Source organism: Muscardinus avellanarius (assembly GCF_963383645.1).
Source record: "Muscardinus avellanarius genome assembly, chromosome: 7".
Classification (NCBI taxonomy): domain Eukaryota; kingdom Metazoa; phylum Chordata; class Mammalia; order Rodentia; family Gliridae; genus Muscardinus; species Muscardinus avellanarius.
Window position 1 is genome coordinate 27,732,735 of NC_137793.1, and position 26,241 is coordinate 27,758,975.

At 40.5% G+C, this 26,241-nt stretch overlaps 2 protein-coding genes and 1 pseudogene across 3 annotated transcripts; all 3 read left to right on the forward strand.

Annotated features, from left to right (window-relative positions):
- Positions 1-2,293: 2,293 nt before the first annotated feature.
- Positions 2,294-3,220, forward strand: LOC308265032 (olfactory receptor 2G3-like; the record flags this gene model as incomplete). Its single annotated transcript, XM_080698661.1, has 1 exon — positions 2,294-3,220. One exon carries the CDS (start codon positions 2,294-2,296, stop codon positions 3,218-3,220), a length of 927 nt encoding a protein of 308 aa, XP_080554787.1.
- Positions 3,221-3,683: 463 nt separating this feature from the next.
- LOC308265033 (olfactory receptor 2G3-like) lies at positions 3,684-17,721 on the forward strand (annotated as a pseudogene). Its single transcript has 3 exons — positions 3,684-3,749; positions 13,664-13,724; positions 16,790-17,721. The product of its transcript is annotated as an olfactory receptor 2G3-like (transcript).
- Positions 17,722-24,710: 6,989 nt separating this feature from the next.
- Positions 24,711-25,705, forward strand: LOC308265034 (olfactory receptor 2B11-like; the record flags this gene model as incomplete). Its single annotated transcript, XM_080698662.1, is given in 2 exon segments — positions 24,711-25,644; positions 25,647-25,705. Coding segments are annotated over 2 exon segments (993 nt in total).
- Between the last annotated feature and the right edge of the window lie 536 nt (positions 25,706-26,241).

Genomic DNA, 26,241 nt, shown 5'->3' on the forward strand with positions numbered 1-26,241 from the left:
TGAATTGAATACACTTAACAAAAGAAGACACACAAATGGCCAATAGATACATAAAACATGTTCAACATCATTAGCAATCAGAGAGATGCAAATCAAAACTACACTGAGAGCTGGCTATGTTGGCTCACACTTGTAATCCCAGTACTTGGGAGGCTAAAACAGGAGGATTGCAAGTTCAAAGCCAGCCTCAGGTACTTAGTGAGGCCCTTCAAAACTTAGTGAGACCTTGTTTCAAAATAAAAGAATAAAAAATATATGGCTGGGGATGTACCTTGGAGGTAGAATGCCTCTTGATTCGATTCCTAGTACCTCAAAACTTCACTGAGAGTTCATCTAATCCCAATCAGAATAGCAATCATCAAAAAGTCAACTAACAGCCGGGCGTGGTGGCGCACGCTTGTAATCCCCACACTTGAGAGGCAGAGACAGGAGGATCGTGCAGGTTCGAAGCTGCCTGGCTGGCTTAAGAGACCCTGTTTCCAAATTTTAAAAATATAAAAATAGGTCTGGGAGTATAGCCCTGAGGTAAAAGGGTTTCTAGGAACACCAGTACCACCAAAAAATAATAATAATAATAAGTCAAATAACAACAAATGTTGGTGAGGATTTGGGGAATAGAAACTCTTCTACATTGTTGGAGGGATTACAAACTAGTTTAGACACTATGGAGATCAGCATGGCAGTTCCTCAGAAAGCTGGGAATTAATCCACCATATAATTGGGCTACACAACTCTTAGATATCTTTCCAAAAGGTCCAAAATCAGAGAACTACAGTAATATATGCATACCTATATTCAGAGTTGCACAATTCACAATAGCCAAATTATGGAAGCAACTCAGGTGTCCATCAATTGATGAAGTGATTGTAGAGTTTTGGAAAATAAATAAAGAACAAAATCATGTCATTTGCAAGAAAATGGAAGGACCTGGAGAACATTATGTTAAGTGAGATTAGCCAGTCACAGAAAGTGAAGGGTCATATGTTTTTTTCTAACATGTGGAAGCTATGAAGTAATTGAGATGCCAGAAGGGCTCCAGACAATGGAGGAGAAACCTAAGTGAAGCCAGAAAGGTTGTCTGAGGAAAGGGGAGTGGGAAGACTGAGGTTCATCAGTGGAAATACTACCACCAACTATGTGTACATATGTGAATATACCAACATCAATCCGGGTACTCTGTATTAGAAAAGGGGGAGATAGGGATGTGAGGAAGGGGGTACCAAGTGCTGTGAGCATGTATGTCACCGTCAAAATGATTCACATTATGATATGAGACTACAATGCACTAATAAGATCATATACAAAAAATAAAAATAAATATCTAAGGAAGTAGGAGTAGTCAAAATCATATACACAGAAAGTAGAATGAGGGTTGCCGGGATCTTGGGAAAGAAAGAACAAAGAAACATTTTTTCCTTTGTGCTTTTTAATTTTTTAATTGTTATTGGTGCATTATAGTCACACATCTTAATGAGGTACAAGATGGTAGAGACGTACATGCACACATCACTTATTTAGCCCTTGAATAGGTTCAATTTGAGTTTGCAAAATAAAAAGATTCGGGAAATGGATGGTACTATGGGCTGTGCAGCATGAGAATATACTTAATACTACAGAACTGCATACTTGAAAAGAGCTAAAGAAGTAAATTTTATGTTTTGAGTATTTTATCATAATGAAAAATTGGAAACAAATGGAGAGAGGACTACATAAATATATTATGTGATGGCCTCCTCCTAGGAGAAAGAACTCTTCACACTGTGTGCTTGCACAGCACTCCAAGCCACTGCCCTGTCTATCTGGGCCCCACTATCTTTCACTGAACCATACTGAAAGGAAACATTAAACAGTGTTTCCTTCAAAAACATTTTCTGAAAGATATGTGCTAAATGAAAATTACTGCAAGCCCTTTTCTGTGCATGACAAAAGTAATTTTTTAATGGACTGGGAAGGAAAAATAGTAGTACAGAAGAGAAAAAGCAAGCAAAAGAGAGATAAGAAAAAGGGGGAGTTGTTTTATAAAGAGATACAAATTTGAGTTGATGGTGCTTTACGTAGTTCTCACCAAATCTGTAATATTCTAGCACTCTCTCTACTTCTGTATCACCTCCTAAGGCAGAGTATTTTAGAACCAGATCAACATTATGAGAAACTCTTACAAAAATTAATTGAATTATCCCATCAATGCAGTGGAAGGTGTGAAAATGGTGCCATGGAGTTATTAAAAATAAAAATATGATGTTTATCCTCATAATCTACCACTTTCCTTCCAGGAATAAGTATGACAGATGCCATGGAAGGAGACAATGTGAGTTTCCCCAACTCATTTGTCTTGCTGGGATTCTCAGAGCATCCTTGGCTAGAGATGCCCCTCTTTGCAGTGGTCCTGGTCTCCTACATCTTCAACCTGGTGGGCAATGGCTCCATCATCCTTCTCTCCTTGGTGGAGCCCACACTCCAGACCCCCATGTACTTCTTCCTGGACAACCTCTCTTTGTTGGACCTGTGTGTCACCTGCAGCATTGTGCCACAGTTGCTGGCCAACCTCTGGGGACCAGAGAAGACCATTGCTTCCTGGGGATGCATCACGCAGGCTTACCTCTTCCACTGGACAAGCTGCAGTGAATGTGCCCTGCTGGCAGTGATGGCCATTGATCGCTACGTGGCAATCTGCCAGCCCCTTCGGTACACTCTGATCATGCGCCCGTGGGTATGCGTGCAGCTGGCAGCTGCATCATGGTCCAGTGGCCTGGCCAATTCTTTGCTCCAGGGTACACTCATCCTCCAGCTTCCTCTGTGTGGGCACCACACCCTGGACCACTTCTTCTGTGAGGTGCCTGTTTTAATCAAGCTGGCCTGTGCTGATACCACTGCTAATGACCTGGCCCTGACCTTGGGAGCCATTCCTTTTGGAATAGTGGCTCCCTTGCTGGTGCTCATCTCCTATACCTTCATTGCTAGGGCTGTTTTGAAGTTCCCTTCAGCAGAGGGAAGGTCCAAGGCGCTCCGCACCTGCAGTTCCCACTTGATAGTTGTCATCATGTATTTTGGGCCAGGCATCTACATATACCTCCAGCCTCCAGCCAATAGTTCCCAGGCAAAGTTCATGTCCTTCTTCTACTGTGTGATTCCCCCACTGCTCAATCCACTCATCTACACCCTGAGAAATAAGGATGTGAAGAGAGCATGGAGGAGGCTCCTACAGCCCAGGGTGGAGTGAAGTCCTGAGAAACCAGATGCCCTTTCCTGTCTCCTAAAATAATTGTACGAACACATCACTTATAATAACATGATTGTTTTCCAAATGAGTTTCCCTGGGATCCAAGGAGAGTTCTCATCTCCTAATGTCAACCACCCTGAAGAAAGTTTCTACTGACTGGAGAAACTCTTCCAACTTGAAAACTCTATCTTCTGAAATCTCCAATACAGCTACTATGTTTTTTGTGGGTTTGTTGTTGTTTTGTTTTGTTTTGTTTTGTTGTTGTTGTTGTTTTGGTGGTACTGGGAATGGAACCCAGGGGCCTTCTACCTCTGGGCTACACTTCCAGACCTATTTTATATTTTATTTGGAAACAGGGTCTCTTAAACCAGCTGAGGCTGGCTTCCAACCTGCGTGATCCTCCTGTCTCAGCCTCCCAAGCGCTGGGATTACGAGCGTGCGCCACCACTCTTGGCTTGCTACTATGCTTCTTCTTGATCCCTCTCTGCTCCATAGAGAAAATGAACATGGTCCATACATCTATGGGATGGTAAGAAACATCCTCTTTTCAAGTCTCTTCTTACAACCACTTCCAAATAATCTTGTTCAAAAAAAAAAATTTTTCCCTCCCAAAATTTTGGAAAACACTCTGAAATAGATACCAACAAAATTTTAGAAATTAAGTATTGCCTACTCAAATCATTTTAATCTCCTCTGTCTTCAAGAATCTCATGCCCCTTTCCTTCCTCAACCACCTGTTACCATTCTGTTTATTATATCTTTTTTATCAATGCCTTCAGAATAGAACTTTGATCATTTTTTGACTAGTTATTTCAAACTCAACATCAGAAATTTACTTCTTCAATTATTTTATGACAGGTATCATTCAATATGTAATTATATTTCTTACCTACTTATGATAGCATTACCTGCTTCTGCTTACTTTCTCAATATATCTCTGTATAGTTTAAAAATCAGAGATAGCCCTCTTTCTTTGTATATTTGTCAATAAAGATAAGAACCAAAATGCCTAAGACATTTCTGATGTGGAGCAATGGGTGAACAGAGATTTGAACTAAAGGTCAATGCACACAATACTCCAAATGAATTTGTGTTAGACCCTGCGAAACACATGAGTGACTCTCCTTTTGAGGGAATGCCCACTTTTTAATCTCTCATAAGAAAGAAAGATTGAAAGATTTTAGTTCACTCGCTAACTTAAAGCAAATTGTTTCCTATAGCCATTTTTTCCTATAAATAATATTGTTTGAAAGCAAGTACTATGAAAACCCAGACTGAAAATATCTTCCATGTAATGCCTTCCTTTTTCTGTGAATCTTCGCAAAGACTAACTCACCAGCACTGCATTTTTACAAATGAACAAATATTTGCTTACAGTGAGGTATCTGCTTCACAGCAGTGCTGGCTCCGATCCTCTGACCTCTCTCTAACCTTTCCCAGGGCAAAACAGAGAACCCATGATGGTATCAAGTCAACTCTGTTCTCTCCTTCGAAGTAGATTCAGGAGCAGGTTACATCTCTTACATTTCTATAAGAAAGCAAATTAATATACTTCTTCCCAGAAATTCTAAAAACATAACATGTTCCACTTTTGAAATTGGCTATTCTGTGGGGAAAGGGTACAAAAAAGTCTTTCTAAGCCACTTCTTTGTCATATTGTTAAAGCTACTCCCCCCACCCACCCCAAGAGAAGGGAACAGTATCAGAGTTCTGAGAATCCTTCATGGAGAATTGGGCAACAGTGTTCCAAAGGGTACTATACAGAGAACCTGACAAAGACAGAGGTTTTCTGAGACAGAAATTATTGAAACTAATTAAACTTGATTTATAAAAGGACATGACACAGGGAAACACCAATGGGATGTTCAGACTGTTGAGAACATTACTTAACACACAATGTGTTAACAACCTCATATACCAGGGTTTGCACAATACTGTGTGTGTGTGTGTGTGTGTGTGTGTGTGTGTGTGTGTGTGTGTGTGACTAAGGATGGAACCCAGGGGCCTTCTACCTCCAGGCAATACTCCCAGACCTATTTTATATTTTATTTGGAAACAGGTCTCGCTAAGTTGCTAAGAACCTCACTAAGTAGCTGAGGCTGGCTTCAAACCTGAGCAATCCTCCTGTCTCAGCCTCCCAAGTACTGGGATTACAAGTGGGTGCCACCATGCCCAACTAACTGCACAATACTTTTTAAAAATTCTTAAGAGTCTTGATTATATGGAACAAAATTATCAGGAAAACTAAAAGAGTATAATCTATACATCCCTAAGCCAATGCTTTCTCTGTCCTAGCAAATCTCTTTAAAATGCAAAATGGCCATGGTCCACAAAAAAATCCAAAAACAGCAGCATCTTACTAACACATGAAAGCTCTAGTCATCCATTTGCAGCCATCTCCACTGCGAGGTGCTTTTGTATTTTTATTTTTTGATACACAAATTACTTATTAATGAATAAAGGTTAATTTAAACATGATTATCCAGTATTCTGGTTCCCAAACTTGAGTGGACATTAGAATTACCCAAATTTATTAAAACTGATTTCTGGACTCATTCCCAGACACTGCTGTTGGTGGTGATGTTTGCAAATTTTTACCTGACATAAAAAACACAAAATTAAATACATAATGGGATACTACAAAACATTTTTATACTTGGCTGTGTTGTATGTTTAATAAAGTTGAACACATCTATCTCCATAAACACTTATCGTTTCTTTACATGAATTTTTTTTTTTTTTTTTTTTTTTTTGCAGTACAGGGAATGAAACCCAGGGGCATTCTACCTCTGAGCTATACCTCCAGCCCTATTTTTTTTTTAATTCTTTATTTTGAAACAGGTTCTCACTGAGTTTCAAAGGGCCTCACTAAGTAGCTGAGGCTGTCCACAAACCATGGTCCTCCTGTTTAGCTTCCCAAATGCTGGGATTACAAGTATGCACCACCATGCCCAGCTCAGGGAACACTTTCAAAATCCTTTCTTCTACTGTGTAGAAATCATCAGCACATTACTGTTATCTACAGTCCCCCTGCTGCACAGTAGCACACCAGAGCTTCCTCAGAACACTGCAATTCCACTCTAGGCACACAGCCAAAGGAAGTAAAACTAGGATCTTGAAGAGGGATCTTTACAGTTTTGCCACTGCAGATTAGTTGCAATTGCCAAAATATGGAAGCAACATAAATGTCTGGATGACTAGATAATGGTTACATAAAGATATAGACAATGAAATATGATTAAGTCATAAAAATAAAGGAAATCCTGTCTTTTGTGACTTCATGAATGAACCTGGAGACATGCTAAGTTAAACAAGTTCACAAAGAAAGATGAATACTGCATAATCTCATATATTTGGAGTCTAAATAAGACAGATCATGGAAGCAGTACATAGATGGCCATTGCCGATTACATGGAATAGAGAAAATGGGGAAAGGTTAGTCAAAGAAAACTAAGTTTTAGTTCTGCATTATAATAAGTTCTGGATATCCTAGTGTATCTCATAGTGATTACCAAAAAAAAAAAGGTAACTATGTGAGGTGATAAATATCTTAAGTCTCAGTCATCATAAGCACTTCAAATTTCAATGTATACATATGCCAAAACATTACATTGCATACTAAAATTTATACAATAATTATTATTCAACTAAACATCTAAGAAAAATACAAAGTAATTTTAAGCATGTTTTCATGCCTTTCTTGGAAATTTATATATCTTCTTTTCAGGACACAAAAGGGACGTTAGATAATGGAGAAGAAATCCCAGTGGAGTAATGGAGGTGACCTAGAGGAGGGTGGTGAGGAGAGGGAGAATTAATGAAGGAAGCACCTCCACTGATGTTATATATAATATGGGAAATTACCAATGCCAATCTCACCATCATGTATGGGGAAGGGGAAGGGTAGAAGGGAACCAGGGGAGATAGGGGAGAGCTCAACAAGTGCTATGTGCTTATATGTCCCTATCACTCTGAATTTCATTATGATGTGAGACTACAGTGCACCAATACAAGTATATTTTTAAAATGCCTATTCATATCATTTTCCTATTGTAATCAGTTTATTATTATTACATTTTTGCTGTTGAGTTTTTGAGTTTCTTATGTTATGAATATTAAGACTTTGTGAGATAATTAGTTTGAAAATACTATTCTCCAATTTTTTTTTTTTTTTTTTTTGTGTGTGTGTGTGTGGTACTGGGGTTCCTGGAAACCCTTCTACTTTCAGGCTACATTCCAAGACCTAATACAGATATATATATATATATATATATTTTTTTTTTTTTGAAACAGGGTCTCTTAAGCCAGTATGGCTGGCTTCGAACCTGCGTGATCCTCCTGTCTCTGCCTCCCAAGCGTGGGGATTACAAGCGTGCACCACCACACCCGGCCTATTCTCCAATTTTGTAAATTGTCTCCTCACTCTATTATTTCCTTTGGTGTGCAGAAGTTTTATGACTTAATGGAGCCTCATTTTTCTATTTTTGCTTTTACTGCCTGTACATTTATATTCTTGTCTAAAATATCCTCTCCTGGTGTTTTCCCTTCTTTTGCCGGCTAGCATTATAATTTCTTCTTTTACAATTAAGTCTTTAGTCCATTTTGAGTTGATTTTTATACATGATGAAGGATACCAGTCTACTTTCATAGTGACTCATATGAACATCCAATTTCCCAGGGTCATTTATTGAAGAGCATGTCTTGCCTATATGTGTGCTTTTGCACCTTTCTTGAAAAGCATTTTGCTTTTAATCTGTGGGTTTGTTTCCAGGTTTTCTGTTCTATTCCATTGGTCTACATGTCTATTTTTATGCCAGTACCATGCTATTTTGGTTACTAGAGCTTTGTAATGTATTTTTAAGTCAGGTAGTACAATGCCTCTAGTAGGAAAATATAAATTAGCATCACATTGAGATAAAATCTCAACTCAGAATGACTACAAGAAAAAAGACAAAATGACACATACTGCCAAAGATGTGGAGAAAGGGGAGCTTTTGTATGTTTTGGGGAGGAATGTCAGTTATGATAACCACTTTGGAAAACATTATGGAGATTATTTAGGAAAGTAATAAATATAAATGCTATATAATCCAGCATCTCAGTGCTGTGCTTTTATAACAAGGAAATGAAATCAGTGTATCAAAAAAGACCTCACTCCTGTGTCTAATTCAGTACTACTCGCCATGGCCAAGATATGGAATCAGCCAAGGTGTACATCAATGGATGGATAGATAAAGAAGATGTATATACAACAGAATACTATTTGTCCATATAAAGGACAAATTCTGTCATTTGAGAAAGATGGATGAAACTAGAGATCCTAATGATACAGGAAATAAACCAGGCACAGAATGATAAATACGAATCACATGATTTAACAACCCATATGTGGAATCTGAAAAAGCTGAGCTCATAAAACTAGTGTGCAGAATAATGGTTACCAGAGGCCAGGAAAAAGGGAAGAGCTGAGGAAGAGGAGATATTATTTAATGGGGCAAAGCCACAGACAGAGTGAAGAAATGAATGGTGTTGTAGATAAATGGTGATTATAGTTACCAATCAATATAATTACCAATACAATCTCATGTAATTCAAAGTAACTTAGAAGAGAGACTTAATGCTCTCATCACAACATGATAAACAATTAAGGTAGTCAACACACAATGTACAAAACATCCTACTATACCCCATAAAGAAAAACAATCATCTATTAGTAATAAAAGTAAGTAAAAGTGTGACCTATATGATGTTGAAAATATACAGCAAATTATTTTGTGCCCTGGTGATTTTGAAATCAAAGTGAAGTCTTGTACCTCATCTCATTTTGATATTCCTGGAACTAAGCTTACATTTCTTCCTGAAACATGAAAATCTTGTTTTCAGGAACAATGATATTTCAAGAATACAGTGAAATTGTGATACCACAAAACTAAGTATTGAACTTAAGGAAACCAACAAAGACAAATGGCAACTCCTGCAGACTCTTCAAAACCACAGAAGTAAATGAATCATTCTTATGTCACAGGATTCTGACTCCATTGTTAAGATGGCACATTTCACTGACAGCTGCCTTTGTTCCTTCTGTCTCCCCAAGGCAACCTCTATGTAGCCCTTGCCACCTTCCCACTCACTTCTCTCTAAAGGTGTCATAACTGATGCTTCCCTAGAAACACAGGCTCCTCGACACACCTCTGCAGTCTCTACACACAACGAATTTGACCCAGAGAGTGTTAGAGGTATATTCTTCTGGCGTGTTCTTGCAGGTTATGGGAACTGAATGGCCTCTTTTGTAAATAAAATACGTTACATTTCAAAGAAATAGGGTGAGCATGGAAGGAGATTGGTAAATATGTTTCAGATGTAAACTGAGGCTCAACAATAAAAAAAATTGATGACAATTCTGTCTCCAACTTGGGCTTTCACAAGGTACTTACTAGTTGCCTATGGTGTTGGAAAAGCTACTTATGGTGTTCAAAAACAGCCAAGTGCAGTGGCCCACCCCTGGAGCCTAGCTACACAGAAAGCTGAGGCAGGGCAAGTTCAGGGCCAGGCTGGGCAACCTAACAAGTCCCTGTCTCAGAATAAAGTGAAAGTAGGGCTGGGGATGTAGCTCATTGGTAGAGCCCTTGTCTTTCACATGCTAAACCCTGCATTCAATCCCAGAACCACTGCTTTATCTGCTCTAAAGTCTAGCAACAATGGAAGGCTGGAACAATGTAATAGTTTATAGTGTAGAAAGAGCGCATTTCAAGTCATAGTGTGAAATATAGTATTTCATAAAGCTGCCATACAGTTGCTTCCCATGGTAAGAAAATAAAAATCTAAGCAGCTAAAGAGCTTCTCAATTTTTTACAGAAATGATGTGCTTTGTTTCAAGCATACTGCCTCACATGTAATTAACTATGAAATTCTCAAACAAAAAAAAAAATCTCCGCAATGGACATTAGCCCATCTCTCTGCCCATGGAAACGACACTGTGTGGCCAGAGACTCTACTTCAATCCTGTTGTGTGACAATTTTGTTTCAAGATATTGCCTTCAGCTCACTCAGTCATATTTCCCAGAGAAAATTTATTCTAAGCAACAAAAAGTAAGTAACATAAATCCCTCTAGAATGTTCCTTCTTACAAACTTAGCTCCTGAATTAGTTGTGTACAGTAGCTCTGATCTCAGAAGACCCAAGAGAATAAACCTCAGGAGTGCCTCTCCAATGTCATCAAATTCCTCTCCTCTCCTCTCCTTTCTTCTTCTTCTTCTTCTTCTTCTTCTTCTTCTTCTTCTTCTTCTTCTTCTTCTTCTTCTTCTTCTTCTTCTTCCTCCTCCTCTTCCTCTTCTCTCTCTCTCTCTCTCTCTCTCTCTCTCTCTCTCTCTCTCTCTCTCTCTCTCTCTCTCTCTCCTGAATTCTTGATTCTTATCAGTTCCAACCCTCTCTTCATTAAATTCCAGACAGTCCAAAAAGAGCCTGCATCTTTCTGACCCAGGTGTCAACAGTCTCACTGCCAGCTTCTCACTCTCTGCACCTCTTGCCTCTTCATCCTCAAGGTAAATGTATGTAACACTCCCTTCTCCTCTGATGGATGCCATAAAGAATTGCAAAGGAGCTTCTTTCATCCAGCAAGAGCAGGCTATTTAATGTAGAAGCATAGGAACAAAAATAAGAGCATTGCAAGATAGTCTTCTCAAACCTAATTGTGACCTCCTTTCATCCATCAACATAGTAGTTTTCAGGTACAAGAAAAGATAAAGACTGATAAGTGAATATTTTTAAAGTCAGTGACCAAAAATATTCAGTATCAAAAGGCCCCAAGAATGCCAAGCATGGTGGTGCACACTTGTAATCCCCACGCTTGGGAGGCGGAGACAGGAGGATAGTGCAGGTTCAAAGCCAGCCATGCTGGCTTAAGAGACCCTGTTTCCAAATAAAAAAGTATAAAAATAGGTCTGGGAGTGTAGCCCGGAGGTAGAAGGGTTTCCAGGAACCCCAGTACCACCAAAAAGAAAAGGCCCCAAGAGAGACAGGGGGAAAAAATCCCATCAGATATTGAGCCTCCAGTGACCATGAAGCATTGAACTAGATATTATGTAAAATATAACAAAAAATATAAACTTTGTCACCTTGTATCTTAAATGATGGTACAGACAAATATCTTTAAACAATGAAAATTTTAACCAAGTTTACAGTTTTCAGTAAAATTTGGGGAGACAAACATAGAATGACACTTGTATGACAGATGAAAGAAATATAAGTAAATACAGCTATTCACTTATAAATTTATTAAAGGGTCTCTACATGTCAAAACTAGACACTGGGAAGGCAAGAGAACTGAAACTTAGATCAAACTCCTGAAGTGTTCACAAGGCAGAATAGAATGGTGGAAGAATGTAAAGTAAGATACAGAAACAAAGAAGGGGAAGTAGTGGAACATTTCACAGAGGAAATGATGGTTGGTCCAAGTGTCATGAGCTCTACCTTTGGTCTATTGTGAACAGTGTTTCAATGACCATGGTAATGCAACCATCTCTTCAATGGACTGATTTTGTTTCCTGTGGATAACCACAACGTGATATGATTGCAGATAACATGGTAGTTCTATGGTTAATTTCTTGAGCATCTCAAATACTATTTTCATGACTTTGCTAATTTGCGTTTTTAACAATGGTATACAAGGGTTCCCATATACTTCCAGAATTTGTTACATTTGTCTTCTTTATTTTTGTTTGTTTGTTTGTTTGTTTTTGCGGGTCTGGGAATGGAACTCAGAGGTATTCAACCTTCGAGGTACACCCCCTGTCCAATTTTTTATTCTTTAATTTGAAACAGGGTCTCACTGAGTTGCGGAGGGTCTCACTAAGTAGCTGAGGCTGTCCGAGAACCGCAATCCTCCAGTCTCAGCCTCCCAAATGCTGGGATTACAAGCATGCGCCACCACACCCAGCCATTTGTCTTCTCTGTAATAACCATTCTTTTTTTTTTTTTCTTTATGGTACTAGGGGTGGAACCCAGGGGCTTTTACCTCTGGGCTATACTCCCAAACCTATTTTATACTTTATTTGGAGACAGGGTCTCACTAAGTTGCTGAGAGCCTCACTAAGTAGCTGGAGCTGGCTTCGAACCTGTGCGATCCTCCTGTCTCAGCCTCCCAAGCGCGGGGATTACAAGCGTGCGCCATCACGCCCAGCTTAGTAATAACCTTTCTAACTGAAGTCAGTTGATAGAGATCGGTACTGCATTTTCTCACTTATATGTGGATTCTAAAATAACTGATACCATAAAAGTAGAGAGTAGAGTGGTGGTTACCAGAGGCTGGGCAGTTATGGTTCAAGGAAGTCTGAGAAGTGGTGGTCAAAGGATACAATATTACAATTAGATAGGAAGAATAAGTTCAAGAGATCTAGGACAGTGTGGGGACTATAGCTTGTGATAATTTATAATATTCTTCAAAAGTTGAAGAAAGTAAATGTTAAAAGTTCTCAACACAAAAACCACTGTTAGATAATGGATAATAAGTAAACAGATTTAACCATGCCACAGTGCATATATGCTTCAAAACATCATGCTGTACATGATATATACACATAAGTTTATGTACTGTTAAAATAAATGTGAGCCGGGTATGGTGGCGCATGCTTGTAATCCCCACGCTTGGGAGGCTGAGACAGGAGGATCGCACAGGTTTGAAGCCAGCCTCAGCTACTTAGTGAGGCTCTCAGCAACTTAGTGAGACCCTGTTTCCAAATAAAGTACAAAATAGGACTGGGAGTATAGCCCCAAGGTAGGAAGCCCTTGGGCTCCACCATAGTACCACAAAAATAAATAAATAAATAAATAAATAAATAAATAAATAAATAAATAGAAAAATATATAACTTTTCTATATCCAAAATCTACTTCTCTGTAGTGTATATGTAGTTTGCCTGAAAAACATTTCAAAGTACAATTTTCCCGTCTTCCAAATGTGATCCCATTTAAAGAATGATGTGGTTTCTATGCAACAGCATCACTGCCAATAACAGCAACAGCAAAGAGATTCTTCTATAACACATCTCCAGATTTCAACTCAGTCCTTCCCCAAACATTCCACTCTATCAATTTAAAATCAGATTTTAAAGCATTGCCTAAGCAGGCAACAATCAGATGTATTCTGGCAGTGCGGAATGCATAGTTTCCTTAAATCTCAGAATATAACCTGTATTTCCATTAGCGAAGCCAATGCCACAGTTTTTCTCCTTCCCCAAGTGCTCTCTATTTTTTTTTCATCAGTGTGATTTCAGAAAACTTTAAGAATTTACTTGTGCAATTCTCCAACAACGTTTTCCCTATCTGGAGCAATCCATTGATAGAGATTCCTATGTAAGTGTTAGCTTTTTTATTGTGTAACTGGTGGCATAAAATGGATTAGCTGTCTCTGCAGCTTTACATTCACACAGACTTGCATCTCTTCTAGGAGACAGTGGAGCAAAAGGGTCAGGCGTCTGGGCCTGAAGGTGAACTCTGGCTTTATCTTGGTGAGTCCTATTTTCTTTTGCAGATTTCCCAATCGCTATGTGTTTCAATGTCCTCTATATTTAATATATATGTTTACCATTTACTTAACCCCCATTTGATTAAGTTTACATAGCTTATAAATTATGATAACACTTGGTCTAGAGATGAGGAAATGGAGGCTCAGCTGGAAACTAACTAGATGGCACAGGGCAGATGGATGGAACTGGAGAACGACCGGATAAGTGAAAGAAGCCAGGCTCGGAAAATCGAGGGTCACATGTTTTCTCTCATACGCAGAAGCTGGAGGAAGAGAGAGAAAAAGTAATAGAAAAGGGACGTACGAAAATTAGGAAAAATACCAGTGGAGTAGTGGAAAGGGACTAGGGGTTGGAGGAGGAGAGGGGAAAGGGAAGGTAGTAGGAAGGAAACAGACCAAGCAATGTTATGTGCATATATAAATGTTATCACTATGAATCTCACTATCATTACAGTTACAATGCACCAATATCGAACTGTAGTAAACAGTATTTTGACCATAGCAATAAAATCATATTCTCTCTCCCTCTTTCTCTCTCGCCCCCTCCCTCCCTACTTCACTCCACTGAATCGGGTGTGTTGCTGTAGCATTGCTTCTGTTTTGTTTTGTTTTGTTTTATTTAGTTTTTTCCAGTACCAGGAATCAAACCAAGGTCATCATACATGTTAGGCAGGCACTCTACCACTGAGGTATACTCTCAGTCCTGTGTCTGATTTCTGTTTATTTGGTTTTTCATTATTCACAAATACTTTTTTGGATGAGGAGATCAATAGTTTCAGCACTCCTTCTGTTCCCATACCATCTGTTAGTCCACTGAATCTTCTTCAAGACCTGAGTAGTGAACATCATTTCTTGCAGGTTAGTGCAAGAAAGCTGAGGCTCAGGGTGCTGGCACTGTTTGTCCTAAATCCTCAGGGGCACTGTGTCTGGCTGACACAACATGGATCCAGAGAGATCTATTCTAGATATGAACAGTGTGCTCACAGCCCTGTACCAGACATTTCACCCAATACATGGTGCCCACACCAACCAACATCCGGGCCTCATCCCCAAATCATGTTGTTTTCCTGTGTGGTTAGACTTAACCTGCAGTTGATACTACTGACCACACTTTCTCAAAATGCTTACACATTCTTCATTTAGTATTCTCCTTTAGGGTTCTCTAGAATTTATCACCAAATTTAGTGATTATTTAATCCCAGGATCTCTTCTTTTTTTGAAAAATTTCATGGATACCCTTATACCTAGTAATACTTCTGCAGATATTTTAAATTTTTCTATGGCTGTAAATATTTCCAAGTGAATTTAAAATATTGTGCTACAATATCTATAAATCTAAAGAATTAAGCATATGTTATAATGCAAGGTGCTCATTCTTGGTTGCTGGACAAGATAGTGCTGAAACTAACTTTCAGATAGTGCTAGAACTAACTTTCTTAAATAAGGTCAATTGTGTTTTGGTAAGGAAAGGGGGGGGATTGCACACCTTATAAGCAATCTCAGATTGGAGAAACCCACCTTTATCTCATTATAGTTAATTACTTTCTAAAGATCCTATCTCAAAATATAGTCAAATTGGGGGTGAGAGCTTCAGATTATGGATTTGGGGGCCAACAGTAAGCCTACTGACAATAATTTCAGATGAAATTGTCAGACAATTCTCACCCCAAAAAAGAACACCATGAAATAACATACAATTGTGACAGTCATAACAATCGTGCTATCTCAAGTGGTGACACCAATACGTATCATGCAGTCTTGTCTGGCAGCAAACCTTCTTTGCCCATACAATGCTACCATCGAAGAGTGAAAGTGGAAGGCTATTTCTTCAGAAAATTGTCTGAATTGAGGTCCACAAAATGTTTATATTCTCCCCAGAAGTATAGAAAGCAAGCAAATTTTCAAAAGCAATGTTACATTTATCTAGCAAATCAACCACATTTTTTAAAGATAAACATATATAGTTAATGATAATATTTTTTTTAAAAAAGAAGTATAAAGCTGATGGGGCTGGCATCCACAGATAACTGTATAATCTAAGTTTCAAGGGGAGAAGGTAAAAGAGAAAATTTGACACACCCAAAAATCACTTTTGGTGAATTTCACCTAGGGGAGACTGAAGCTGATTTGAGAAATATATTATGACTTTGGTTAGCTTTCATACTCTTCAAATGACTGAAGTCTGAAGCTGGGGTCAGAGTCTAATCTGTACTTATTTATTTTTTACCTATTTTTGTGGTACTAGGGATGGAACTCAAGGGCATTCTACTGCTGAGCTATACCCCAGCCCCATTTTATTATTTTATTTTGAAAATGGGTCTCACTAAGCTTCAGAGGGCTAGTCGTTAAACACCGAGGCCACAAACTGTGACTGAAAGGTCAGATTGTAAACTAGTGATGCTCACTCTGATATTAATATCTGCAAAGGGAATACTCCTGCTTCTCCCAAGAGTTCTTCTTTGACTCTCAGCCTGCATTACCCTGCTTACTAACAAAGGCAGTGAGCATTTCTAAACCCTTTTATTTTGTAAAACAGAAAAAGTAAATATAAAACTATTAATCTATTAAACACACACAAAACTCTGACACTGGCAGTTGTTATGACAACTCCTTATCATGAACCAATATAGTACAACATTACAATATTCCAGTTCTCTCTACTTCAATGTCACCTACTGGACCATCAGTGTCACGGAGCCAGACCTATATGAGAAAACATCTCATAAAAATTAGGGGAAATATAAGACGCGCGTGGTGACACATGCTTGTAATCCCAGCTCTTGGGAGGCTGAGACAGGAGGATCATACAGGTTCGAAGCCAGTCTCAGCTACTAAGTGAGGCTCTCAGCAACTTAGTGAGACCCTGTTTCCAAATAAAGTATAAAATAGGTCTGGGAGTAAAGCCCTGAAGTAGAAAAGCCCCTGGGTTCCAACCCGAGTACCATAAAAAAAATAGGGGAAATATATAATTTTGCTGTTGAAGGTGTGAGGATATTGCCATTAAGTTACTGAAATGTTGATACTCAACATCTGTCCCTTTTCTTCCAGGCACAAATAACACAGATGCCATGGAAGGAGAAAATTTGAGTTTCCCCAACTCATTTGTCTTGCTGGGATTCTCAGAGCATCCATGGCTAGAGATGCCCCTCTTCACAGTGGTCCTGGTCTCCTACATCATCACTCTGGTGGGCAGTGGCTCCATCATCCTTCTCTCCTTGGTGGAGCCCACACTCCAGACCCCCATGTACTTCTTCTTGGACAACCTCTCTTTGTTGGACCTGTGTGTCACCTGCAGCATTGTGCCACAGCGCTGGCCAACCTCTGGAGATCAGAGAAGACATTGCTTCCTGGGATGCATCACACAGTCTTACCTTTTCCACTGGACAGGCTGCAGTGAATGTGCCCTGCTGGCAGTGATGGCCATTGATCGCTACGTGGCAATCTGCCAGCCCCTACGATCACTCTGATCATGCGCCCATGGGTTATGCGTGCAGCTGGCAGCTGCATCATGGTCCAGGGGCCTGGCCAATTCTCTGATCCAGGCCACACTCACCCTCCAGCTTCCTCTGTGTGGGCACCACACCCTGGACCACTTCTTCTGTGAGGTGCCTGTTTTAATCAAGCTGGCCTGTGCTGATACCACAGCTAATGACCTGGCCCTGACCTTGGGGGCTCCCTTACTGGTGCTCATCTCCTACACCTGCATTGCTAGGGTTGTTCTGAAGTTCCCTTCAGCAGAGGGAAGGTCCAAGGCGCTCCGCACCTGCAGTTCCCACCTAATAGTTGTCATCATGTACTTCGGACCATCCATGTACATGTACCTCCAGCCTCCATCCAATATTACCCAGGCTAAGTTCATGTCCTTTTTCTACTGTGTGATTCCCCCACTGCTCAATCCACTCATCTACACCCTGAGAAACAAGGATGTGAAGAGAGCATGGAGGAGGCTCCTACAAGCCCAGGGTGGAGTGAAGTCTTGATAATCCAGATGATCCCTGGGCATGGCGGCGCACCCTTGTTATCCTCATACTTTGGGGGCTTAGGTAGGAGGATTGTAGGCTCAAGGCTAAACTCTGCAAATTAGCAAGGTCCTCAGCAACTTAGTACTCTTTTATGTCCTCTGAACAAACAAAATTTCTGAGTTTCCCTGAGTCTCTGACTCACTAATTTCCTGAGAGCCTCACTAAGTAGCTAAGGCTGGCTTCTGTGCAATCCTCCTGTCCCAGCCTCCCAAGTACTGGGATTATAAGTGTGCACCATCATGCCCGGCTCCCTCCACTTTATTTTTACTGTTTGGTTAATCTAAAATGCAAGGCCACTGATTAGCACCCAGAATCATCGATATGATATAACCTGAAATTAGTTATTGATATATGTACAATGATGATTTTACTCCATGTGTAGATTTTTTTTGTATGTGGCACCAGATATTGAACCAAAAGGAATACTAACCTCTAAGCTATATTACCTCATTTTTTTTTTCACTTGAAACAGAGTCCTACTAAGTTGCTGAGGGCCGGCCTCACATCTCATTCTCCCAAGTGAATCTCTGAGATTACAGAGGTGCACCACCATGCCCATACCATATGTAGCTTTCATTGAGTTAAAAAAAAAATCAAGTTTTGTGAACTGAAAGAGGGACTTTGAGTATTTGTTAAAATTTTTAGTTGATTAGCCGGGCGTGGTGGCACATGCTTGTAATCCCAGCATTCAGGAGGCTGAGACAGGAGGATTGCGGTTCGCAGACAGCCTCAGCTACTTGGTGAGGCCCTACACAACTTAGTGAGATCCTTTTTCAAAATAAAGAATAAAAAATAGGGTTGGGGTGTAGCTCAGAGGTAGAATGCCCCTGGGTTCCATCCCAGACCTGCAAAAAAAATTTAGTTGATTAGAGTAGCTGTCAAAAAGATCAAATCATATATGTTACCTAATTATGATCTGATTATCTTTATTTATCCCTGAACAAATACCTTGCCCATGAATCTAATAAGGCCATTGCTACATCAATCAATGAATTGTCTACTGAGGATGGAATGGATATTGTCATATGTCAGGGCAGGTTGAAGATACTGAAAGGCAACAAAACTATTCCTAAAATACAGATTTTATACATGTCCTGGGCCAAAGCAAACATCTTTATGAATTTAAGATAGACAGCGCCCAGCGTTGTGACTGCTTTATCCTGATTAGTGTTTGCCAGTGGAGATCCCAGAAGGCAATAAAATTGATGATCAAACTGAACCCCACAACCAGAAGGATTTGTTCTTTGCCTGCTACTTCTCCTACTCGGGGTTTAACCTTCTATGCATTTTTTGGTCCTTTCTTGTCTTTCTCTGTCTCGCAAGTATATTTCTATGGTCATGCAATGATCTGCTTAATGTCTTTTTCTACAACATTCTGGCAGCTCCATATGGGTCCAAATAGTTTTTACAACTTTATTCAGATATAATTTACACACAACCAAATTTACCCATTTTAGTATACAGTTTAATGAGTTGGGGTAAATATAAGCTATTGTACAATTACCATCCTAATCAAGTTGAGGTACACTTTCATTGCTCCAATATTTCCCTGAGGGCACAAATAATGCTATTCATACTATTTCTCAGCATTTTTCACAGTGCATGGCACCTAGTAATAATTTCTTAAATACAAAATGTTCCTGAAAGTTCTGTCAGGATTGGGCTCAGCTTCCAATGAAATCCAAAAGAGAGTTGATAATAAAATAGAAGCTTATTACTTTCATGTCAAAGAAACCACAGGTAAAAGCCGGGCGTGTAATCCCCGCGCTTGGGAGGCTGAGACAGGAGGATCACACAGGTTTGAAGCCAGCCTCAGCTACTGAGTCAGGCTCTCAAGCAACTTAGTGAGACCCTGCTTCCAAATAAAATATTTTAAAAATAGGTCTGGGACCATAGCCCGGAGGTAGAAAGCCTCTGGGTTCTACCCCAAGTACCACCAAAAAAAAAAAGAAAAGAAAGAAAGAAAGAAAAAGAAACCACAGGTAAAACTAGAGTAAGCTGGGGAGTTTATGCTCTAACTGACCCACACACTATGTAAGTTATGAGTTATTCCATCACTCTGACTCTACAGTGATACCCTCCCAACTTTAAAGAGTTAAACTAAAAACACACAGAGAGTTTTCATTCTCCATTACTGGTCCATTTCTCTTCTGATTTTCCAGGATCTACCACTAATTACAAGTGCTCTAGGTTCATACACTACCTCAATTACCAGATAACCCCTTAGATGGTAATTAGGCAAAACATCAGGGATAACGTCCCTGCCAGAGTAGAACACGCTACTCTCAGTGTCTAGGGAGAAAAAACAGAGTCCTCCCAGAAAAGTGTGAATATGATGAGGCCAAGTTTTACCTGAGGGATAATTCAAAAATAAGCAGGAAGGACATGGGGATGGTTGGTTGACTAAATATCTAATCCTCAAAAATAAGCTTCACTATATAAGCTCACCCCACCATATTGATGTGTCTACAGGCACCAGTTAGTACAAATTTATGAATCTCAGTTGCTGCCCAGGGGAAGCCCAGAAAGCCCCAAGTCTCCCAGCAAGTCTAGAGAAAGCAGAATCTGCTTCTAAACTGAGAATAATCTCTCTACACCTGCTGAAGGACAGGTTCAGGTAAGAACAAGGTCCCTACAACCTCATAGGATCAAACAGGCTGCTTCTTTCTGGGATGTTAGGAGTGTTTCCAGTGACTCTGTCCATAAATGTCCCTCCCCACTGAGACCACCACAGGCTGCAATAATCCCTCCACTCCTAGACTTAGTCCTCTGTGGAAGACAGAGAATTACACAGGTGCAAAGTGAGTCCCCAGCTCTTCACAAACAAACCTGCACCCGGCAGTGGAGGTCAGGTAGGGTGTGACAACACTAATACAATCTGTGCTGAATGTGTGGACTGGCGGACAGGTGCAGCAACGAACAGCAGCTCTGTATGAAGCAATTTTATTGCCTCAATAATATTTATTTATTGTGCAGACTAGCTGCTCGCTGCTGACAGGATGCTGGATGTTGCCAGAGCACTTGGGGCCCTCAGCCTCTTATCGTCTGCTTCCTCCTCTTATGACAGAGTACAAGCTCAGTCACAAGAGACACTGAGCCAAGCTTGGCCAAGAACAGAACAAAGCAAGTAAAGACAAAGGCACCAGTCACTGGAGAAAGCAACCATCAAGCTGAATGTTAAAAGCAAATTGAAATATCCAAAATTCAGAGGGGTGTAGTGGGGGAACTGGGGGTTTGCCCTGTCTCGGCACAAGCCAAAGAGAGTGAGTCCCTGTCCTCTCCCTTCAGTCCCACAGAGTCATCTCTGCCAGATCTCAGCTCCTTCCTCCAATATTACCAGAAAAAAAAATAACTCCTGGGGTAATGACTCCACATTCACACCAAGGAGGTGTTTTTTTTTTTTTTTAAGAGAATTTTTTTGTTTTGTTTTGTTTGTTTTGTTTTGTTTTTGGGGGGTTTTGGGGTTTTTTTAGTGGCACTGGGAATGGAACCCAGGGGCCCTCAATCTCTGGGCTACACTCCTAGACCTATTTTATATTTTATTTGGAGACAGGGTCTCTTAAGCCAGCTGAGGCTGGCTTCGAACCTGCACGATCCTCCTGTCTCAGCCTCCCAAGCGCGGGGATTACAAGCGTATACCACTACGCCCGGCTAAGATAAGTTTTTTAAAGGCCTATTTGGCCTTTAGATTTATTAACAAGGTCAGTAATGCATTCCATGAATCAATTTTATAACTCGTGTTGTGAATAGCACATGGTGTAAGTCAGATTCTTGTTTTTAAAGACAAAATGAGCTTCACAAAAAGTAAAAATTAACATATTGGAAACCATTAGCCAAGAATACAGCACATTCTTAAGTTTTCTATTAGAAAAGATTTTGAATGATTTCAGCTTTGCAATTGTTTAACAAAGTCATGCAGATAAAAGGACAGTTGGCCACTTTTTTTTTTTTTTTTTTTTTTTTTTTTTTTTGGTGGTACTGGGGGTGGAAATCAGGGGCTTTCTGCTTCCGAGCTATACTCCCAGATCTATCCAGATCTATTTTATACTTTATTTAGAAACAGGGTCTCACTAAGTTGCTGAGAGCCTCACTAAGTAGCTGAGGCTGGCTTCGAGCCTGTGTGATCCTCCTGTCTCAGCCTCCCAAGCGTGGGGATTACAAGTGTGCACCACCATGCCCAGTCAGTTGGACACTTTTGAGAGCTGAGTTCTGGTCTCTATGACTTATAAAGAGGGAACCTCTCTCTGTGTGGACCAGCACGAGGGAGGGAGAAGGAGTTTAAATAGCTTATCTCATGGATGTACAGCCTTGCTCTGACCTACCCAAGGGGAACATTCTTAACCTTTACTAAATGTTCAATTTTCCTAGTTATTTAAATATCAGATAGCACATATGTCGTGGCTAATAAACAGACTGACAGGTGGTGGTACTCATTCACTGCCAACTTCTCAGTGCTAATAAAAAATAATTATAATAAAAACTTCCACTGGCCATAGAAGTAGACAGAGACCAGGTGTGGCAGGAAGGAGCTGTGACTCACCTGGAGCCGTGAACCAGCCCAGCACCTGCAGGATGGTGAAGGTGGCCATGCTCTCTAGTGTGAACCAAAGTAGGAGGAAGCTGAAGAAAAAACCTGAAGGTACAAGCGAAGCTATTCTAAACTGATTCATTTCTCCCCCCAAGGGAAGGAATAAAGCACCAGCATCTGGTCCTGACTTCTCAGCTCTTTGCTGTGGGTTTAGCCTAAGGAAGTCCAGTTGCCCTCTCAAGCTGCTCTGCTTAACAGTAAAAGGTGGGTGAAAATACCAACCTTAGCAGTTGGCTAAAGCAACGTAAAGTAACTTGGCTCATGAGTGCTTAATTATTTGCATCTATAAACATGAAGTACATTTACCTTTCTTGCTTCCTCCATCGCTGTATTTCTTCATTATCCCTGTGAGTTTTCATTTTCATTCCGTTGAGGGTCTCAGAAGAAAACTTAGAGGCATAAATCTAAGATATGGAAGTATCATGATTCCTTTCATCTAAAAAGTGGGTTTACAGCTGGAGATGTAGCTCAGGGGTAGAACATTTACATAAAGCCTAGAGTTCCATCCCCAGTGCTGCTCCCACACCAAAAAATATATATGTGTGTCCTTAAGAAATTTGCTAGTCTGACTTTGCCCTGTCACACATCAGAGTGTTAAAACAGAAATCCTCAGCTTACTAGAGATGTAATAATATTCTGGAAAATGCATCCCTTAAGTATTTTTGGTAGAATAGCCAGAGGAAATGCAATATCTGAGCGTTTTACAAGAATTTGGCAAACAGTACTTTTGCATCATCTAAGCTGAATGGATCTCCATTAATTTTGTAATCGATGCATAAAACACCAAATCAAGAACTAAATTTTAAGCCTTCATAAATTACTTCCACGTCAGATTTTATACCTAAATCTTATGGAGCATAGCATCCCCATCACCAACTTGAAAGCACAGTTCTTGGGAGAGAGTAGGAGGTTGGGACCAAAGGACCTGCGTAGGTAAGCTCACAGATCAGCAGGTGGTAAGCCAGCTGTGCCCTAACACCAACAGCATCCAGAAATCAAGCTGGCTGAGTTTTCCATCATTCAGAGACACACTTTTTTGGCAAAGAAGTTGCACATGGAATTCAAATGTCAAAATGTGAGATAAATGATAGCTCTGGCAACAGTCTGCTCTTTTATTCAGTAACTCCAAGGCTGTTTCTGACACTGATCAAGAGCCTTCTTAACATGCTCGACATGCTATCCTCCAAGGCCTCAGTATGAGTCATGAACAAACCAGAAACTGAGGTGACATACATCAGGGGTACTCTATTCCTGGCCCTTGGAGATCTGGAATCGTGTTGTTTTCACTGTCAAAATGAGTGAGAGGCTTGTGTATAAACAGAAATGAGGAGAGTGAATACTGAGGTCCAGAGAGTCAGGGAGCACCTCGTGGTGCTGAAGCCAGGTTAGCAGATGAACAGGGTATGGTCACGTTGAAAGCCCCTAGCTGCTTCTTTCTGCTTGATGTCACCTCCCTTCTCTCCCCGCTACTGCCAAAATGAAAATGAGAGCCAGGCGTGATGGTGCATGCTTGTAATCCCCGCGCTTGGGAGGTGGAGACAGGAGGATCGCACAGGTTCGAAGCCAGCCATGCTGGCTTAAGAGACCCTGTTTCCAAATAAAAAAGTATAAAAATAGGTCTAGGAGTGTAGCCTGGAGGTAGAAGGGTTTCCAGGAACCCCAGTACCACCAAAAAAAAATGAACATGGACAATTCTCTATCAGTAGGTTTATAGGGCAATCAAATGCCTAATGATGAGGGAGCTAACATCTATGATCAAATTCAAATAAAGTTGTCATTTGTATGGTATGTTTCACTCACTTAAAGTCCCTTTGCCATCTCCAAGATTCTGCAATTGAAACTAGTTATTTTCCCCATTTTAATAGATGCAGAAATTGAAACTTAGAAGGATTAAATAGCTTAGTTATGGTCATGAGTCTGAGGGAAGGTGAAGACATAATATGCTATTATTTAATTCCTGCACATCCCAGTGTTTACACAGGAAAGAAAGGTCAGATAGGGGGAGGCTGAGACAAGAGGATCACAAGTCTGCAGCCAGCCTCAGCAACTTAGGAGGCCCTCTACAAATTAGTGAGACCCTGTTTCAAAATTTAAAAATAAAATAGGTGTGGGAGTATAGCTCAGAAGTAGAATGCCCCTGTATTCAATCCCTAATACCACAAAAAAAGGAAGGAAGAAAGGAAGTAAGGAAGTAAGGAAGGAAGGAAGGAAGGAAGGAAGGAAGGAAGGATCAGACAGGACACAAACCATGTAAGAAAGAGCAAAGGCAGAAATGGAGAAAATAACCACTTCAACTCTTAAAGTAGTCATTCATCCCAGCTTTTTTTGGCTTAACACAGGTGCCAGAAGATGCCTCAACATGAGGAGTGACAACCAGAGCCTCTTTGGGAAACACCCTCAAGACTTCATCCTTCTGGGTGTTTCTGACAGGCCATGGCTAGAACTCCCTATCTTTGTGGTCCTCCTTGTATCCTATGTTCTGGCCATGTTGGGAAACGTTTCTATCATCCTGGTGTCACGGCTGGATCCCCAACTCCAGAGCCCCATGTACATCTTCCTCAGCCACCTGTCCTTCCTGGACCTCTGCTACACTACCACCACAGTCCCTCAGATGCTGGTCAACATGGGAAGCTCCAGAAAGACCATCAGCTATGGGGGCTGCACAGTGCAATATGCAATTTTCCACTGGTTGGGATGCACAGAGTGCATTGTATTGGCCGCCATGGCCCTGGACCGTTACGTGGCCATCTGTGAGCCCCTCCGGTATGCCATTATCATGCACCGCCCTCTCTGCCAGCAGCTCGTGGCTGTGGCCTGGCTGAGTGGCTTCGGCAACTCCCTTGTTCAAGTGGTCCTGACAGTGCAATTGCCTTTCTGTGGGCGGCAGGTGCTGAACAACTTTTTCTGTGAGGTACCAGCCATGATCAAGCTCTCATGTGCAGACACAGCTGTGAATGACGCCACACTGGCTGTGCTGGTGGCCTTCTTTGTGCTGGTCCCCCTGGCTCTCATCCTCCTCTCCTATGGCTTCATTGCTCGTGCTGTGCTCAGGATCCAGTCCTCCAAGGGAAGGCACAAGGCCTTTGGGACCTGTTCCTCCCACCTGGTGGTGGTCTCCCTTTTCTACCTGCCTGCCATCTACATGTACCTGCAGCCCCCTTCCAGCTACTCCCAAGAGCAGGGAAAGTTCATCTCCCTCTTCTATTCCATAATCACCCCCACCCTCAACCCCTTCATCTATACCCTGAGGAACAAGGATGTGAAGGGAGCTCTTAGAAGACTCCTGGCAAAGATCGGAGGCTCTATAGTAGATATTTTGAGATGAGGCAAACTCTGCCAATAAGAAAACAGTGAGCCAAGTGTGTTGTGTGCTCAGGGCATTCTTCACATAAGGTATTAACCAAATAGTAAGTACTCTGAGAGATTTGAGAGCCTCAAATACCCCCTCCTATGTGGTCATGGTACCTAAAATCCCACTTCTACAAATAAATTCTAAAAGTGTAATTTGAAGAGGCCATATGTTTTTAAGAATTGCTTAAATGGCCTGGTGTTAAATAAGTATTTGCTGAATTAGTTAATTTCTAATTTCCTCTTTCCCCTTTTCCTCTTTTTATATTTCCTCTATTTTCCTCATATTTGTCCCTTTGGGGCTTTATTTCTTCCTTTTACATTGCTTTTATGCATGTATAACATGCAACTGAGAAATAACTCCATCTTACTTATAATAAATACATATTCTCTATAGACTTAAATTTCTGTAAATTTTATATAGCTTTTTCAAAATATTACAAGAATTAAGAGGATTACTTTCTCCTTGAGTTCATCAATGATCCTTTGTTTTCTGTACTTCAAGTTTCCTATTTTAGGAAGATTTCCCCACCATTGACTGG